Source organism: Podarcis bocagei (assembly GCF_964188305.1).
Source record: "Podarcis bocagei genome assembly, chromosome: 1".
Taxonomy (NCBI): Eukaryota; Metazoa; Chordata; class Lepidosauria; order Squamata; family Lacertidae; genus Podarcis; species Podarcis bocagei.
This window is the reverse complement of record NC_138125.1, coordinates 95,775,216-95,794,734: the sequence shown is the minus strand read 5'-3', so window position 1 is coordinate 95,794,734 and position 19,519 is coordinate 95,775,216. Positions and strand designations below refer to the sequence as shown.

The 19,519-nt window shown below is 43.7% G+C and overlaps 1 protein-coding gene and 1 long non-coding RNA gene across 16 annotated transcripts in view; one reads left to right on the top strand and one right to left on the bottom strand.

The window, feature by feature from the left end:
• Positions 1-19,519, bottom strand: part of KALRN (kalirin RhoGEF kinase) — a 501,553-nt gene that overhangs the window by 278,744 nt on the left and 203,290 nt on the right. For all 15 annotated transcript variants that reach the window (XM_081188021.1, XM_081188031.1, XM_081188017.1 and 12 more), the window contains one exon: positions 4,540-4,614. In XM_081188021.1, the coding sequence (XP_081044147.1) occupies positions 4,540-4,614 (75 nt within the window). The remainder of the gene's footprint in view (positions 1-4,539; positions 4,615-19,519) is intronic.
• On the top strand, positions 8,330-10,409 carry LOC308584345. The gene is made up of 2 exons (XR_014006781.1): positions 8,330-9,297; positions 9,844-10,409. It is a non-coding gene; the product is annotated as an uncharacterized lncRNA (long non-coding RNA).

Below are 19,519 nucleotides of genomic sequence, written 5' to 3'. Positions count from 1 at the left end.
TCTTAAATCAGTAACATTTGCCAACTGTATTATCCACTTTTTGTAGATCAGCATAGCTTGTGAAAGTAAAGGTAAAGTTGGCAGGTGATTCTAAACACCTTCTGGTTAAACACAGGGCTGTTCTGAACCAAGGTCAGCATTTTCAGGCATCATATCTGTTTTATTTATTTGCCAAATTCACATCCTGTCCTTCATCCAAGGAGCCCAAGGCAGCATTCAGAGAAGCTATCAATTCCTCCCTGCTTCAACATACTACTTATTACCCCACAATACAACTCACTTAGATCACACATAAACTCATTCCTGAGGTAGAAAAAACTTCACCTGCTCAATTAATTTCTGTAGGTCAGGCTGTTATTATAAGCACAGGGGCAGGGCCAGTGGAGGAAGGTTGAAAGCTTGACTCCAAAGTTGTTGATGGGCACAATATCTCTATGACTTTCTCCTCTTAAGATTCTATTAATTCCACCCCTGACCCTGTTATTTAACTTGTCTTGTTGAACTTATTCTGCTTCAATAAAAGTCCCAACAGTTAATTAAAAAGGCATGGTGGCTGATTGGATTTCATGATATATGCAGGCCTTGTGAGAGACTCTAGGGGCTACTCTGGAAGTCCTTGCAGATTCCAGGGGGATTTTCAATGAGCTTTGATTCTTGTCTAGATTTCAGCAGGTTCTGAGTAAACAGAATCCAGGTGGGTGAAAGTTTGATCCCTCTCTGGTTTTACTGGCCCCGAGAGAAAGGAACTGCATTTACTTGGTCAGCATATGTGGCCTCATTAACCCCGATCAAACTAGTTAAGGAGAAGCATTTAAGGTTTCCCTCAGCTTGGAAACAGGTGAATGTCTTTGATGGCATCTGGAAACTACATGAGGCGTAGTGGCAGGTAATAGCTGTACTTACCTCTCTGGTTTAGATTATGGTTATTGTTAAAACATATGCAAAATAAAATGTAGCCAGCGCCTCCACAGTCTACTAATTTTTATATGAACTGCCACATCATATGGATGAATAAGAAAGAAACCCCAAAGAGATTATTTCATTTCTTATTTGGCTGAGAGTTTCTATGATGCTAGATAGAATCTGCTATGCCAGCCCTAAGTACCAACCACATTTTGAAGACTGCAATTGGGCACACATGGAGACAATACTCTCCTAGGAACATTCCCCTCCTCTGGTGTCTATATGCATGTTCGCAGCTGTCATTAATTAGCAACTGAATAATTTTAATTTTGAGTGCATGGAAAGATGACATATTTTTCATATGTGATTTTTCTCACATGGATTTTTTTTAATGTGTAGACTGTAACACTCAGTTCATTCTGTATTTCCTTCCTCATGTTCATTTCCCTTTAACAGCCATCATTTATTCTTTCCAGATCTTTCCAAAGGTTAATTCCTCATAACAGACACACCAAACACAGCCAAATTTATGTGAACATAACATTCACATGAGCAATTTCCAGCAAGTATCCTTGCTCTCAAAAAATCTGTTCACGGCCTCACTAACAATATACATATAGTGCCATCAACCCACAGGCTCCCGTGGTCAGAACCACCATTGTAGTGTGCCTGCTGCACACTGATGGGCACCCACCTCCTTCTCTGGTCCTCTGCTGCTCTGGTCACACACCTCCCATTGTGTCCATACCCTCCCCCAGCGCCACAGCCAGGAAATCCTGGTGTACTGGTGGCCGTGGTGGGCATGGCTGCAAAGGAGGAGGAACAGGAGGTGGCAGTAGAATGCAGTGGGGACAGGGGACACGGGGCACTTGTCACTGCTGAGTGCTTGCTGCTCCTGCTCCTCTGCCACTGTGGCTGTGCCCCCTTGCTGTGGTCATGTCCCCCCACTACTGGGAAACCCAGGTGCACCAGCAGAAGTGGGGTGGGAGAGGAGGAGGAGCAAAAGATGACAGTGAGGCACAGCGAGGGTAGGACTGGGGGCTCTGTTTGAAACAGCAAAATGTTCCAGGCTGGTCCTACCTTAATGGGTAAGTCAAAAGTAAGATGCCTGCTTGAAAGAGCTTACAATTTAAAATGATAGTTGGGGAGCCAACAAAAGGGAAGGGGAGAAAGAAGCAAGGATACCATAAGATGAATATGTAGCTACATGTACTTAAGCTTTGTTTCCACTGGGAGTGAAAACTAAGAAATTAAGGCAAAGGCTTTCTAAAAAGAGTATGTTTGGTATATAGATTGTAAACAAAGGCAAAGGTATCATTCAGGAACTAAATTTCAGTGTTCTGATTATGTCAAGGTGTCTTGATATACGGAGCAACAAGGAAGATGGGATGGAGTCTTCTAAGCAAGCTGGGCACATAGGGGAAGGAGCAATGGTCACAGAGAAGGGTATACCAGGAAAGAAGGACACGAAGATGGAGGAAATCCTGCAAGGTAAGGACCAACATGTGGAAGTGGGCCAAATTACTTTTCTTTGTGAAAGTATTTGCTTCCAAGTTCCTACCAGTTGTATGCCACAGACTGTTCTGTGAAATCTCTTCAACAGACATGCAGTCCACAGCAAACAAACAGCACTTGAGCTCCATATTAAAGGATAAACCTCTTTATACTGTCACAATAGGTTGCAAAGATTTGCCCTACATTTTCAAAAGCCACTGGTGAGCCTTGGCTCTGCCTATTATGTCTGCAGATCATTGAGAGGGAAGGCTGCTATTGAAATAGCTGTGTCAGAAATGATTGCCTTTCCATGCAGAGACAAAGCAGCAAAGCAAGCTGAGATGTCCCAAGTGTCTTCCTCTGACATCTCTTTAAAGAAACTGAAGAGGCATTCATTGACCAAGAGTAGTGTGCAATCTTTTCATTCTGTGCAACCTGCGCAGGTTTGGGTCAGACTTCTACTTGCGGACTAAGCGATTCGTGACATGTAAGGTATGATGAAATCTACCTTTTGAACTGGAAATCCATTCACACCTCAAAACAAAAGGTGCAGTATTTCTAATAGCAATTAAGGGCAAGAGCCAATTCATATAACTGACTTTTTCTGTGTTACTGCAACTCTCCTCACCTAGGGATCCTCACCATGATCATGGCTATAGCATTAACAGCACTTGGGGATGGCAATGACAGCAAATTATGCAGACTGTGGTCTAGGTCAGGCTTCCTCAAACTCGGCCTTCCAGATGTTTTTGGCCTACAACGCCCATGATCCCTAGCTAGCAGGACCAGTGGTCAGGGATGATGGGAATTGTAGTCTCAAAACATCTGGAGGGCCGAGTTTGAGGAAGCCTGGTCTAGGTGGTGAATGGACAACTTCTGTTAATCTTGTTTGTTTGTTTCCCAGTGCTGTGATTATACGTGGTCCTGCACAATTCTATCACGTATAAATTGGAGGATGCGTCTTTTGCACCTGGTCACCCTTTAAAACCTTTTTGTTTTGTTCAATAATCACTAATCACTTGTTCTGAATCCCCTGTCCTTGCATGAAGGTCTTCTACTTTTACTCTGCCTCCTGCCAGTAGCCTTTCCTTTCCTCCTGAACTGTTTTTAGAACACACTAATCAAAAGTGGAAAGTATAACTTATAAATATGATGCCAAGCCATCATGCAGTTTTCAGAAAGTTAACATTCTCACATTCAAATTCTGTCCAAACATTTGGTTTTAACGTGGCACTGGAACTCAAATTTGAAATTTGAAAATATCCTGAATGTGTTTCAGCTCTCTGTAAAACCATATACCACCACCTTTAATTACTGACAGCAACAAAAATTACCGTATTTTTCGCCCTATAGGACACACTTTTTCCCCTCCAAAAATGAAGGGGAAATTTGTGTGCGTCCTATGGGGCGAATGCAGGCTTTCGCTGAAGCGTGGAGAGCGAGAGAGGTCGGTGCGCACCGACCCCTCTCACTCTCCAGGCTTCAGGAAGCTATCAGCAAGCCTGGGGAGCCCGCGGGAGTTCCCGCAGGGCTCCCTAGGCTGCGGATAGCAGTCTGCTGCACGGAGAGCGGGGTGCACCGAAGCAGAGCGCCCCACGCTTCAGACAGACATCCGCAGCTGGGGGGGGGATAATTTTCCCCCCCTTTATTTCCCCCCAAAAAAAACTAGGTGCGTCCTATGAGCCGGTGCGTCCTATAGGGCGAAAAATACGGTACTTCTTAAATTACTGCATTTAAATCAGTGACCCAATAAGTGAATGAGGTTGCAATCCTACACACACTTAGGAAGTTGCCTTATACCAACTCAGACCACTAGTTCAGTATGATCTACACTGATTAGCTGTGGTTCTCCAGAGTTTCAAGCTGGAGTCTTTCCAGTTCTGCTTGAAAATGCCAGGGATTTAACATGGGAACTTTTGCATGGAAAACATTATGCCCCACCATTGAGTTATGGCCTTTCCCTAACTAAGCAAGTCTCTAAGAATACAACTGGACCTAATTATGAGTAGTTGTGCTTAAAATCTAGCAAACAGATTATAATCTATTCCGTAATATTCTGTTATATATTGCTGCTATACTTATATAATTTTCACTGGTGCAATGTGCTCACACACTTCAAAAAGAAAAGAGTAATGAACCCACCTGAAACAAAGGCAACTTTTTCCTTTAGTATGGGAAGGACATCAGCAGCTTTTAAACCATCATTTCGGAAAGATCCTGCAAAAACGAGAAGAATATAGGAATGTCTTGATTAGAAAGGAGTCTGCCTTTGACAGTGCTTGCAATGTGTTCCAGACTGCCCCAATCAACAAGCGATTGCCTACAATTTGTAGATCAAGCTATGGAAATACAGAAAACATTCTTTTCTCCAACACTAATTTTCTTCCAAATAAAAAGGGAAGGCAGCATGATATCTGTCAAAACGTACAAAAAGCACTGCACAAGCTTCTATTCATTATCACTGTTGTCAGGTCATGACAATATCAGGAACAAGAAATGAGTAAGTGACTAATATAAAAGATATAACAACAACAAAACAAACCCACAGGTCATAACAAAATAAAATCATTTCTCATATGAAACTGAGCATTCAGTAATATAACTAATTAACAGCACTGGCAATTCCTAATCTTTACAGCTGCCATAAATTATCAAAACTATAAGTACATTACCTAATTCCATTCTAAGTATGGCTGCAGCCAAAATGAAAAATGTCATGGCTCTATACAGATAACAAGAGACCAATATTTGTGTAAGAAATATACACCAGAAAGACAACCCTCATCCCCCATGTAGGCATACCGGTATTTTGCTGATGTAGTGCAAATGCAAAATACTGCCTAATCCACATGTTCAGCTAAGTGAATGGACTTACTCGTACAGGTGGAGATTAGATGTCATATCAAAAATACATTTACTTGAAACTAAAATTTCTTCAAATCCAGTGGAACTTACTTCCAAGTAAACATGCTTGAACTGTGCGGATTGTGTCAACAAATTGGGGATCCCAGTTTTAGAATATCATGGGGGGGGGCTTTACGCCTACCCATTTTTTTCTGTCATGAAACTGTTGCTGCTCTAACATCCACATCCTCCTGCAGCAATCTCAGCTTTGAACTTAAGGAAGACAATGAAGACAAGGTCTGTCTTGCCTGCATCCTGTTATTGTGGTTTTTTTACAAAGAAAGCAGCTGGGTTTTATGCCTGCCCACTGCTGGATATCTGAATATGGTTCTGAAAATGGGTAGCCTCTCCATCACATATCCATTAATACACCCAGCTTCAGAATGTGCTCAGTGCAGCTGATGAAGTTACATAGCAACTCATGTACAGTAGATGGCCACATAAATGCTACAAAGAGGGGTTCCAATAATGGGTTATTATTTCTTATAGCTGAAATCAGTGTTGTTGTTTTTTCTTTAAAAATTCAAGGGGTACTCTCGTTTTCCTACTCATATTGAAATACTGCCCCTCAACGAGGCCAAACTTACCGTAGATTCACAAAATGTTTAGGGGTATGCGCACCCCTGCGTCCCCCCAGAAAAAAAAGCACTGGCTGAAATATAATTTGCTGCACTCTTTACAAACAAAAGTGTTGTATGGTGTCTTGTTTATTTGGCCTTGGAGCTTCCTCTTCATATAGGAATTGGATTAATAAATCATTACTTTGTCCTCCCTAGGAAGGCCAATGAAGTAAAGATTTCCTGCCATTCCAAAACCAGGAGCATGTCTGCTCTCTGCCAAGGTGAATGAGTCATTCCTTGGCAGACTGGAAGCTGCTCAGCTGTTGCTTGAGAGTTTGAAGGAGGTCACATTTTTGGTTGCTATGGTGCACAGAAGAGCAAACAATACATGCTCTCCCACATGATAAGAACTATACAGTAATAAATCCACCCACATTGTCAAGACAACAAAGGTTATGATAAGACAACGAAATATAACTTTTCTTAGCTTTAAACCGAAAGATGTAGGACAGAAGATGAAGCCAATGATTAGAAGCCACTTCCGTCCACTAACCTGAAATGAAAGTCTTTTAGCCCAGGAGTATACTTTTCTCTTTCTAATGAGGCATGACTAACGTGATGGGCGTTTCTGTTTTTCTTAACTGAAAATATGAAGACCAACTAAGTTAGTTCTTGGTATGAGCTTTCGTGTGCATGCACACTTCTTCAGATAAGAAGAAGTGTGCATGCACACGAAAGCTCATACCAAGAACTAACTTAGTTGGTCTTTAAGGTGCTACTGGAAGGAATTTTTTTATTTTGACTATGGCAGACCAACACGGCTACCTATCTGCAACTGAAAATATGAAGGTTAGCATAAAAAGGAAATACTTTTTCCAAGCATGCTTGTCCCCAAACTTTCACAGATTTGTTTTCTGCAAAGCCTGTGCAAATAACACAGTTTGGATGAGCTTGACATAATTCGCAGTACAGTGGTGCCCCGCAAGACGAATGCCTCACAAGACGGAAAACCCGCTAGATGAAAGGGTTTTCCGTTTTTGAGCTGCTTCACAAGACGATTTTCCCTATGGGCTTGCTTTGCAAGACGAAAACGTCTTGCGAGTGTTCCGATTTTTTTTCCGCTTCCCCCCCTTTTTCTAAGCCGCTAAGCCGCTAATAGCCTTTTAGCCGCTAATCCGCTAATCCTTTAATAGCCGCTAAGCCTTTAATAGCCGCTAAGCCTTTAATAGCGCTAATCCGCTAAGCCGCTAATAGGGTTGCTTCGCAAGACGAAAAAACCGATAGACGAAGAAACTCACGGAACGGATTAATTTCGTCTTGCGAGGCACCACTGTACAAGGTGCGATAGGCCCTATTTTGCAGGGGTATTTATGCTCTTGAGTTGCTAGATGGGGCTTTTTGTTGTTGTAGTGATGTTGTTATTATATAAAAGGTAATATTTAAAACAGGTATAACTTCTGCCATTAGAATTCTGCTGTGGTAAACAGCACCCAGTCCCATATTGAATCTGACAAATCTATTCTAACTCCTGAGGTGGTAGAAGCTCCATTATCTATCAAAGCCAAAAGCAGAAACTGTGAAGCTAAATCCCTTGGAAAAAATGTCAGGCTCTGGCAGGAATCTGCCATGCAAATAATAAAATATTAAGCAACCTCCTCTGCTTTAGGAGAAATTGACAACTAGACATTTCTTGGGCTCCAAGATTTGTTTTCAGAAAGCCAACTTCAAATGGAATGTGTTTGTGTGTGTGTGTGTGTGTGTGTGTGTGCGCGCGCGCGCGCGCATGCTGTCATATATTACCTCAGGAGAGGTTTCAATATAAAACCACAATACCATTAAATTAACAAAAACTTTATGTAATATTCATAATTCTGAAGATAGTGGCAAACACAAAAGTGATAATTTCCAGCAGACTTTTAACAACTTCCCCTGAAAAACGTACCTTTTGAGTCACCCCAAAATCTTCTAGATGGTACCACAAGCTCCTGTGCGCCTTCCCCTAGACAGCATTACTAAGAAAGCCAAAGCTTCCATTTCAATCCAAACTGGTATCATAGCTGTTAACTAAATGGGCCCTTAAATGTATTTTCTCCTGAACTGGTGAACTTTTACCTCAACCGTGCTCTCTCCACAAAAATTTAACATGTGGGCTTCAGGTGCCTGAAAAACACACACACTTGAACTCAGTAGGCCTTATTTTAAAGGTACCATAAGTAAAGTCAGGGTATGCCTTATACATCTTTGAAGGAAACCCCAAGTGGGAGAGAAATTTGTGGAGAGGCAGTGTGTGTGTGTGTGTGTGTGTGTGTGTGTGTGTGTGTGTGTGTGTGTGTGTCTTGGGAGGAGTGATCCCGAGGAGAGGTTTTATTAAGAAAGATATGGAGCAAGAGGTTTAGATTTTGTGAGGAGGAGATGAAGTTATCTGCCTAGCTGAACTGCTGGAGCAGGCCACAATGATACATAACATGTTCATTATTATAGAATTTCACTTGAAGCTCTAGAAAGCAGATTAAATGGCACCAAAGCACCTCTCGCATAAAGAGACTCTTGGGTCCAGGGCTCAAATTTTTTTGGGGGGGGGAGGGGTGTTGATGAGCTCCTCAAGCCCCACCACCCTCACTCAACCCTATTCTCCTCAAAACATGCTTCTTTATATGCCTTAAAGATAGCTAGTGTAATTCACTCACAAATTCTGAGTGTATTAAAACTGCCAAAATATTTAGTCATTGAATAATTTAGACGGAACAACAGGCACCTGTTTCTCACAGGTAAACATGTGGAATCTCTCTATGTTTCTGGCTACATAGTCCTGGCCTGGGATGCTGCAGTAGGCCTCAGTCTCCCTCACTGCCTTGACTGTGGAGCCACTGCTGCAAGAAGGCTGTATGATGGTAGAAGGCTGCTGTTGTCTTCTCCACTGCTTTCTTAGCCCATGGAAGAAGTGTGGGTCAGGCAGGGTAGCAGCTTCCCCTGGGGAGGTGGGACTCGGCATAGTTTCTGACAACTCTGGAGGTGGAGTTGGCTGTGCAATGAGCAGAGTGGATGCACCAGAACCAGACCCGACAGCTCCAGGGATGAAAGTGGTGCCCCTGCCTTGTGCCATGGGGATAGATAGGGAGATGAAACAGGGTGAGGGGAATCCCTCTCCCCACCTCTCCAGGATCCCTTTCCTCAGGCACTTCCAACTTAGGCAAAGATCTACCTCAACCACTGGATCCCACCCCAGGATTAAAGAATCATGGAACTGTAGAGTTGGAAGGGGTCCCAAGGGTCATCATTGGCCAACCACTAATTGTCTCCATCCTAATTTTGCCAGACCCCCTACTCAGGTCATTATAGCTCTCCCAATGCCCATTCTCAATGGCTTCATCTAGACGTTGGTTACAACTACCTATAGCACAACTTCCAACTACAATTCCCCAATGCTACTCTGTAGGTAAGTATCCCTGTAAGTAGGAGTGGGACCACACTACCTCTAACTCCCAACTCACCAAGTCAGTCCATGAGGATACAACAGTCAGTGGTATCGAAAACCACTGAGAGATCAAATAAGAGTAACAGGATCACACGCCCCCATCTCTCCCTAATAAAGGTAATCTGTCAGGGGGATCAAAATTGATTCTGCTACCAGACTGGGCCTGCCCTGACTGGAATGGGTCTAGATTATCAGTTTCTTCCAAGAGCAACTGCAGCTGAATCACAGCCACAAGGTTAAGCACCTTGCCCAAAGCAGGGCTATCTATAACCATACAGTAGTTTTTGGACCCAGGGAAGGATTTTTAGGAGCACCCAGGCAGAAATGACAAAGCCCAGTACAAGCTATGTTGTGTATTTCAGCTGATCACATAGCCAAGTGAGCTAGTACTTAGAAACAGAGTTCCCTGCATATTTTTAAATGTCACTGTATTTGAATATTGAATGTGAGTTCTTATGAACAGCGTTGTATTGCAAATATATGCTTCCATTGTTTTATAACTGACAGGAAACCTTGGCTTCCAAACTGCTATGGATACCACTGAACTGAGGAAGACTTTGCATACCATGAGGTACAACAAAGCACACGTCACATGCTCTGTGCTTTGAGGCATTTTCCTGGGGAACCTTTTAAAAGAGTTCATTCCCTAGAACCATGGAAACCAAACAGGCCATCTGCACAGTATACTAAATCCCACTGCCCCATACGCCAAACCATTTGTTCCATCTAAGACAAAGGCTATATTCACTTTATGGCTGAAATTTATTCTCAGATGAAAAAGATTAATGCCATCGGTGTGCATTACTTAGACCTGATCCAAGACTAATATTTTCTCCCAGTTTTCTTGTCCCGTCCTTCCTTCTATTAATTATACATCGCCACCACTTGCTGTAACATCCTTCCCATTTCAAGCCATATGGGTAGCTGAGGCTTTCCAAAGACTCAAAGCTCTTTGCCAAGGCTTGTCAGAGAGCCAGGACTTTGGGCCCCCTTTTTTTTTAATGGAAAGGCCTGTCTCTGAGATTTCCTGCTTTTTGTATCTTCACACAGGAGCAGCCTTTGTAAAAAGGAAAGGGGGGGGACCTCCACCTTTCTTGCTTCCATTCCCCCCTCCTGCAGCCCTCAAATCTGGCAGAGGTGTGTGTGTATTATATTTAATTGCTAAGATTGTTATTCTTTACACGAGGCCTTTGGCAGGGCAGGGATTGAAAAGTGGTGCCTGAATGTACAAACATCAAAAGCAATGGATGCCCTGCAGCTCGAGAGCAGGCTAAAGGAGAGGCAGGGCTTTGATAAAGGCAAAGCACTTTGTACCAAAACATGCAAATGTAATCAAAGCTTTTTACACCCATGGCCTCTCAGAAAGACGCATCCCAGTATTTGATGTCAACATGTTGTATATCACCACTTAAGCCAACAGCCACACCTTGCCCTATGAGAAGAAACAGCCATATGGAAAGCATTTGATGAAAACTTTGTTAACAGACCATATGTGTGCTTTTAGATGCCATGTTAAGACATTCTTATTTACCCCAGATATTTGAAAATGTATACAACACCTCAACACTTTGTGCTTTTACTGCTGTATTTTTATAATACTAATATTAATTGTATTGTGGTCTGCATATGTTATATACAGCCCTGAAATCTGATTTGATAGCAGGCATTATAGAAATTAAATGAAAAATAACTGAGACACACATACACACAACCCTCTCAGCATGCCCTACAACATTTCCACATATTTAGCAATCCTTTTATACCACTCAGGCTTCCCCTTTACACATTGCTGAATACTTTCAAGGGTAGCCAACATAGTGCCTCTAAGATGTTGCAGGACCCCAGCTCCCATCATCCTTGCCAGCCCATTTTCCTTGTTGGCTAGGGTTCTTGGGAGTTGGAGTTCAACAACATCTCAAAGGCATCTGCTCTAAAATCCATCGGCTATGTGCTGTTTTCATGTAAAAGCCAAAAATGTTTCCTTTCTTAAATTAAAGAGATATGTGAAGTAGAAAAACAATCCGCAACCAACACACTCAAAAATATCCTCATGAGCATGTCAAATGACAGGTTACTTAGCATCTTAATCTACATGGTACATTAGAAACAAGAAGCATCCACTTCCATGTTTAAGATTTAACATCTAGGGATCTCTCAAATGGTGTGTAAACCTTGAAGAATTGTTCCAAATCATACTAACCAAATTGTAACAACATGTCCACAAAAGGCAAAAATGGGGATATAAATTACTATGCAGAAGAACAAAAACCTCAGGAACTACTCTGGATAGAAGGGAATAGGAATAGTCGTAGCATGTAATTCAGCAGGTTTATAGCTTGTTGGCTGGAAGTTTAGTTTTCTTTTCAGTAGCAGCTGGCGGAAAGGATGGTGCCACACACATGGCTTCCTATCAGCAAACTCACTGCCCCTTAACAGGATGGCGAGAGATGGCAGGGAAATCAGTGTAGTGCAAATGTACCAATCTGACCTTCCAACAGTCCTGGACCCCTCCCTCTAAGCAGCAGCAACTCTGCTGATGGGAAGTAGTGCTGCAGCTCTGCTTAAATTTAACTGAACGCTGTGGCTAACAACATGTTGCCATATTAATTAAGCAAACAAAGGGTGTAACTAAAAAGGCTCTAGGCCTTAGCAATTCAACAATGTTGTTTGCTGCAGGATGGCAGAGCTTGGGATTTATTCTTATTCTTATAAAAGACTTATTTAATTAACCCTGAAGGGCAGGTTAAACACTTCAGTTAATCAGAAACTGGACACACAACCCTATGCAATACAGGTCCAAGTAACAAATGTTTTCTAAAGGAGACGGGTCATCTATCTTTGCCAAGCAAAGAAAACCACACCCCTTTCTGATATGCACTGCATACAGCAAAGCTGTACTGCTGATTGAGTAATGACCCTCTTCGTTGGCTCATCAGAGGTGTTTTTCCTGAAATACTGAGCATACAAAAGAACAATATGCTGCACATGACCCAAACATCTGCTTCCCAGGCAGATTTCATGTGAAACTCAAAGAAAGCAGCTTTAATTAGAGACCAAGCCAGACCTTCACTTTGAGGCCTCCAATTTTCTAAAGAATCTTTTAAAAACAAAATGAAAACCGGTATCCCCCTTCTCTCCTGCATGCTAAAATGAAGATACATTCTGCTCAAACCCGCACCCCCTTTTTGCTTTTTGTTAATGTATCACAAAATTTATTTTACTATTCTGTGCTTACAGGGTACGTGTCCAATTCACTATTTCTTCCCATTCCCTTCCTTCTTTCTGGTATAGTGCCTTTTGACTCAACTGGGAGCTTTGCCAATAAATCAGATTCAGCAATATGTCAGAGCACATGTATTTAAAAACAATTGTTTGTTTGTTTGTTTGTTAAATCTATATAACCATTCATCAATAAATACATCGTGGGCAGCTTACAAGCAAAACAATATTAAAATGCAATATATAATAATTAAAATAAACAAGTAAATAATAAAAGCCACACCCCAAAGCCATCCCACTTTCTCCCATGGATTTTGATTATGAAACTATCATACGCAAAATGGAGCCTGTTGTCAGTCAAATCACTGCTCTTCTTTCCTTTGGCCCTTTGTGTCTCACCAGCACACCTTTTCTGGTGAGATATTTTTGGCCTTTATTTATTCATACTTTATATCTACTGTTGCCAAGTTCTTTACTGTTCTGCTGCTCGTTCTCAAACCACAAATCCGACCCATGGATGGATTGTTTGCTCATGGAAAGATAGTCATTTTTGAAATAGCCCTATTTTACAGGTGATGAGTATTATCTGCCAGACAGGAGTATAAATCTGAACAAAACTAGAACACTTTACATACATCAGCTGTGAGGAGCTGGGAAGAAGGAAGAGAGACGAAAGCAGAAGCCTAAATAATTTATGTGTGCTGCTTATATATTCTGACATCCCTGACACACTTTTTAAAACATTAATGAAAAATCATTTTACGGGTGGCTGAGTCATGACTGTCAGTCTGTAAAGGCTCCATATCTTGCCACCTGACTCTTCCATATGCTTTTAGCTCTTTTGACAGCCAAGCTGCTTGTAACTTCCGAGTGCTCATCAGCATACAGCACCAGGAAATATGTTGACCCATAGATGTGCCAGTAAATACCCAAAGAAACATCATGAGAGGCTAGCTGTGAAAGATCAATTCTTTTTCAGTGGCATTTTTACACTGTAGCCACCAGGCCCTAATCTTGCTGCTCCTGCTTTTGCAAACCTGCTGTTCTTTTAATTAGTTAAGCTGCCATGCCAGTGCCGCTAATGGTTTGGGAAATTATCTGATAAATGTCGGAAGGCCTCCCAGGCTGCAATACTCATGCTACTTAATCTGGAGCAGTCCTGTTAACATCCTGGGTTACCTCCACTTTCACTGGTTTGAACACGGCCTGTTGGTTTGTTGGTTACATCTGTAATATGCCAATGACCTCATGGTGGGCGTAGGTCCCCTAGTCCTAGTCCAGACCTGTAACCATGACAGCACACTGCTTGTCACTTTATTCATTAATATTAGCCCTTAATAGTATCCTACCAAATGGTTCTGAATTAAAAGATTCTGCTGGCCCATCTATTTGATTCTATATATTTGTACGCATTTTACATAAACCTCAGGACAATGGTATAACCCTTCAGATTTTTCAAATTTTCACTCAATCATAAAGGTCCCTGGAAGAGCTTAGACTGATGGGAAGTTTTGCTTCTGCACATGACTCTGGCAAACATCTAAGCTGAAGCATTCCCTCCTCACCCATCCTAGAATGTTCAGTTCACATTGAGTTCATGACACATCGTACCCTGACCTGTTCTTAAAGCATGGTTGACCACATCTACGGAATACAATAGCTATGCCCTGTTAAGTCTTGCTATATCAATCACTAGTTATAGTTTAAGTCTTGCTATATCAATCACTAGTAATTGTTTAATATGAGGTCTTCACGCCTGTCCAATTCTGTGTTCCCTTTCCCAACCTTTAATCTATTGATGATTAATGCCTATATGCAACCCTTGCATTGTATTTGTGTTAACCAATCAGCAACAAGCACATATGTGGCAATGCTGTAATATTCAATAAAAGGGACTCCCCGAGACATGCTCGGGAGATGCCACTTGTCACTCGTCTGTCGTTTATTTCAACCCAATGTTAGACCAGTCACTATTTCTCAGCCTACACACTTCAGTGGTAGTGGTACATGTGAACGTGTTGGGGTGAGGGAAGCCACACTTCTTTAGGCCACTTGGAGGGAGGGAAATCTAAAACTGATGTTACAAATATTTATCAGGTAAATTATTGTATGAAGGACACATCTGAGCAGTGGAACAACGTCCAGTAGACGCTTAGGTTGCGAACATGATCCGTGCGGGATGTACGTTCGCAACCTGCAGCATTTGCAACCCACAATGGCGCGTCTGTGCACGCGCGGGTTGTGATTCGGCACTTCTGCGCATGTGCAACCGCCAAAACCTGGAAGTAACCCGTTCCAGTACTTCTGGGTTTTGGCGGTCCGTAACCCGAAAAAACGCAACCTGAAGCATCTGTAACCCGAGGTATGACTGTATCATTATTATTACAGTGGTACCTCATGTTGCGTAACCTCCAGGTTACGGAATCTTCGGGTTACAGCCACGGCAAACCCAGAAGTGTATACTTCTGGGTTTTGCTGCTCTCGCATGCGCAGAAGTGCTCTGCGTGCCATGCACATGCACAGAAGCGCTCTGCGTGACGTGTGGAAGCGGCACCTCTAGTTACGGATTTTTCGGGGTGCACACGGCACCCTGAAACAAATTAAATCTGCAACCAAAGGTACCACTGTATTTGTTATTTTTATTTTACACACCTGCCAGTGTGGCTCATAGGATCTCACAAAGTAGTCTTAAGAACAACAAATGCTTCTGATACTCAATTCAGGAGTTGGCCACGTCTACATAGATCTCCAGGGGAAGGTGGATAACAGAATTAGCCACCTGATTTTGCCCAGAATGATGGGGAAATTAAGTCACTTCAGCCAACTGGTTAAAACATTGATGGAAAAGAAGGGACTCATCTCTTCCCTTGCTTGGTCAATTCCCTGCTAGACTATGAAGAAGTGCAACCCAGAAAATACACTGCAAAAGAGAAAGAAAAACCAACTCATCTACTGTCTTGAGGTCTAAAGCAGAAAGCCATGTGTGTAATTTCATCTCGTATATCCTATTACGCTGAAGGACTGAGCACCAGAGTTAGCAATAATACGCTCTTCATCCCAAACATGCTTTGCTTACAGAAGGCAGGGGGTGGGGGAATATGTAACAAGATTAAATTGACTACTGCTTAAATTCTGCAAATTGGCTTTTCTTCGCTAAAAGGAGCTCCTCTGAGCCACACAAAGAACTGGTTGCAGGTTAATGAAATTTGACTGATCTCCAGGGGGAGCAAGCTGTTGCCATATAGATCTATGACATCTGTGGTGAAATGACCATCTAGCTTGTCCACAAGACACAAGGAGGACAGGGCTGAATGAAGTGCTTCAGGGCTTTATATTATTCTTAATTGTACTTGAACAACTATATTACAAAGCCATTTTCCAAGCACACCCTATTCGCTACTATACATTAAAAAAAATCAATACCTGTTATTTTTTGGGATTTTATATTCAGTTAAAACAAAAACAAAAAACCCATCACACTACACTGTAGAAATTAAGAAAAAGCAGCCAGGAGAAAGAAAAATACCAAGGAAACTTGTTATTATTCCACAAGGTAGTATTTAAAAACGTTCCTCCACAAAGTAAAGTTGTAGCACATAATTCTGTTTCATGACCACCCATAATTTCTTTAACATGGTTCTAGTTAAATGTCAACACATTATTTAGCCATTAAAGTAAAACAAACTTATTCAGAGACATCAAGAGCTGTGTTGGAAATGTTTTCATGGAGAGGAGTGCCACTGGAAATTGGAATATTTTATTAGTCTAATTGGTTAGTCTGACAATTTCGCATGTCAGAACTGTGCCAAGTTCCCACTCACCAGCTGAGCCTCCCAGCCATCTGTGGTGACCAGAAGACTCGGTAGTGCCAAAGATAAGTCTTCAAAATCATGACTCATAAGCTCTCAAATTATTGATTTAAATTACAAATCGGGGGCGGGGGGGTGTGTGTGACTACTGACAATGAAAAAAACCACACACAACACCATGGCATCTTAAGGCCAATTTATCTAAGCAGCAGAATTGTGGTAACAGGCTTTTCCTAAACTGTACTATTTCAGGCTGCAGGTGGGAAGCTACATGTTTGAATGCTATCTATTGGTGGGGAGATTTCTTCCACAGTGTGGGAGTATTAAAACATGCAGCCCCCAGTATGCAGTTCGAAATGGTACGGTCCAAAAAAAAACTTTACTGCCCGATTCTACTGGTTATATAAATTGATCCAACTATTCTGCATACCTCATGTATCCAATAGAACAGAAACCATGATGATGTCAACCAACATAGATTCTGGATTATGGAATAACAAATCAACAGAGGAAATTGCTCAGCTGAGTACATAAATTAGTAATATACTATAAAACACACACACACCAGTTATCTTTTCAATTGTACATTCCCTCAAGAAAAAGCTTCTTGGAGGGCAATTTAAGAACCATTGTCTTTAATGATAGCTAACTGAATAATTTATATTGCCAGAATATTTAGATTATAGGCTGAATTAAGAATCCTGTTATCTAGATTCAACACAATGAAGATACAATACACCAAGCACGTATGTAGCACAATCTTCATTTATGGCAATAGTCCTCAACAATCTTAGTTGAAATTAATGAGAGCTGATAATAGCATAGTGACCAAAAGACTTGAGTTTGGAATCAGGAAGTTCCAAGCTTAAGTTTTGCCTCTAGCATTAATTAACAAGCTGGTATTTACATCATTATCCCTTCTAATAGTAAACTCAGGTGGTGAGTGCAGCAGTTTTGTGAAAGAAAGAAAGGGAAAGTAAAAAAAGAAGACTTAGAACAACCTAAAACTGAGCATGCCCAGGAGACATGGTGTGGTATGTTGACTATCAGCAGGAAAAGGAAACACTGTGGAAAGGGAGAACAGGGTGCTTTACAGGAGGGCAGGACTGATCCTTAAAAACATGAACAGGAGTACAGTGGTACCCCGCAAGACGAACGCCTCGCAAGACGGAAAACCCGCTAGACGAAAGGGTTTTCCGTTTTGGAGGCGCTTCGCAAAACGAATTTCCCTATGGGCTTGCCTCGCAAGACGACAGCCCATAGGGAAATCTCCGGGACAGCGGGGAAGCGCAGCGCGTCTTCCCCACTGTCCTCGGACCTCCTCCCGCCGCGCGGCATCGGAACGAAGCTCCGATGCCGGGCGGGGGGGAACGCCTCCTCCCGCCGCGCGGCATCGGAACGAAGCTCCGATGCCGGGCGGGGCGGGGGGAACGCCTCCTCCCGCCGCGCGGCATCAGAACGAAGCTCCGATGCCGGGAGGGGGGGGAACGCCTCCTCCCGGCGCGCGGCATCGGAACGAAGCTCCGATGCCGGGCGGGGGGGAACGCCTCCTCCCGGCGCGCGGCATCGGAACGAAGCTCCGATGCCGGGCGGGGGGGGAACGCCTCCTCCCGGCGCGCGGCATCGGAACGAAGCTCCGATGCCGGGCGGGGGGGAACGCCTCCTCCCGGCGCGCGGCATCGGAACGAAGCTCCGATGCCGGGCGGGGGGGGAACGCCTCCTCCCGGCGCGCGGCATCGGAACGAAGCTCCGATGCCGGGCGGGGGGGGGAACGCCTCCTCCCGGCGCGCGGCATCGGAACGAAGCTCCGATGCCGGGCGGGGGGGGAACGCCTCCTCCCGCCGCGCGGCATCGGAACGAAGCTCCGATACCGGGGGGGGACACCTCCTCCTGGCGCGCAGCATCGGAACGAAGCTCCGATGCCGGGCGGGGGGGGACGCCTCCTCCCGCCGCGCGTCATCGGATGGGTTTCCTGAAGACTTGGGGTGGGAGGAGGGTTTTCCTTCCCACCGCCAACATTCAGAATGCTGTTCTGAATGTTGGCGGCGGGGAGGAAAAACCCTCCTCCCACGCAAGCCCCGGGAACAGAGGGAAAGCGCTGCGCGCCTTCCCCTCTGTTCCCGTACGTGTCCTGAAGGCTTGCGGTGCGGAGAAAAGCCCTTCTCCGCACCGCCAGCCTGGCAAGCGGTTTCCCTAGGAACGCATTAATTGATTTTCAATGCATTCCTATGGGAAACCGTGCTTCGCAAGACGAAAAACTCGCAAGAAGAAAAAACTTGCGGAACCAATTAATTTCGTCTTGCGAGGACCACTGTACTCTTATTAGGTCAGAATACAGAAAACATTTTGTCGCAGGTCCCACTTTTGGGTTAATAATAGTGATCTACCTAACAAGATTATTTTGAGAATGAACACAAAATAATGTATGCATCCTGAATCAGATGAACCCCAGACACACTGACCAGATGTCTGGAAGCTGTGGCTGGATGGCTGCTTGGGATCCGGCTGAAGTTATACCCTTCGAAGACAGAGGTCCTCTGGCTGGGTTGGGACAGCATGGGGTTGGGAGGCCAACTCCCATCTCTTGCAGGGGCTCAGTGTGTGCCAGTGCCTTCTGTCAAGAGTTTGGGTGTAACCTTCGACGCCTCCCTTTCCATGGAGGCACAGGTTACAGCTACTGCAAAGGTGGCATTTTTCCATCTCTGCCGTAGCAAACAGTTGGTCCCTTACCTTTTCCCACCCTCATCTGGCCACAGTGATCCATGCAACGGCCACCTCCAGGCTTAACTACTGTAAGTTGCTCTACATGGGGCTGCCCTTGAAGTTGTCCCATAAACTCCAGCGGGTGCAGAATGCCGCAGCAAGGCTCCTTACAGGGTCCTTGCCGTGGGACCACATTCACCCAGTGCTTTTCCAGCTGCACTGGCTCCCAGTGGAGTATAGGGTCAGGTTTAAGGTGCTGGTTTTGACCTTTAAAGCCCTTTGCGGCCTAGGACCCTCGTACCTACAGGACCACCTCTCCTGGTATGCCCTGCAGAGGACCTTAAGTTCCATAAATAGCAACACTCTAGAGGTTCCGGGCCCTAAGGAAGTCAGATTAGCCTCAGCCAGGGCTTTTTCAACACTAGCTCCAGCCTGGTAGAACGCTCTGTCTC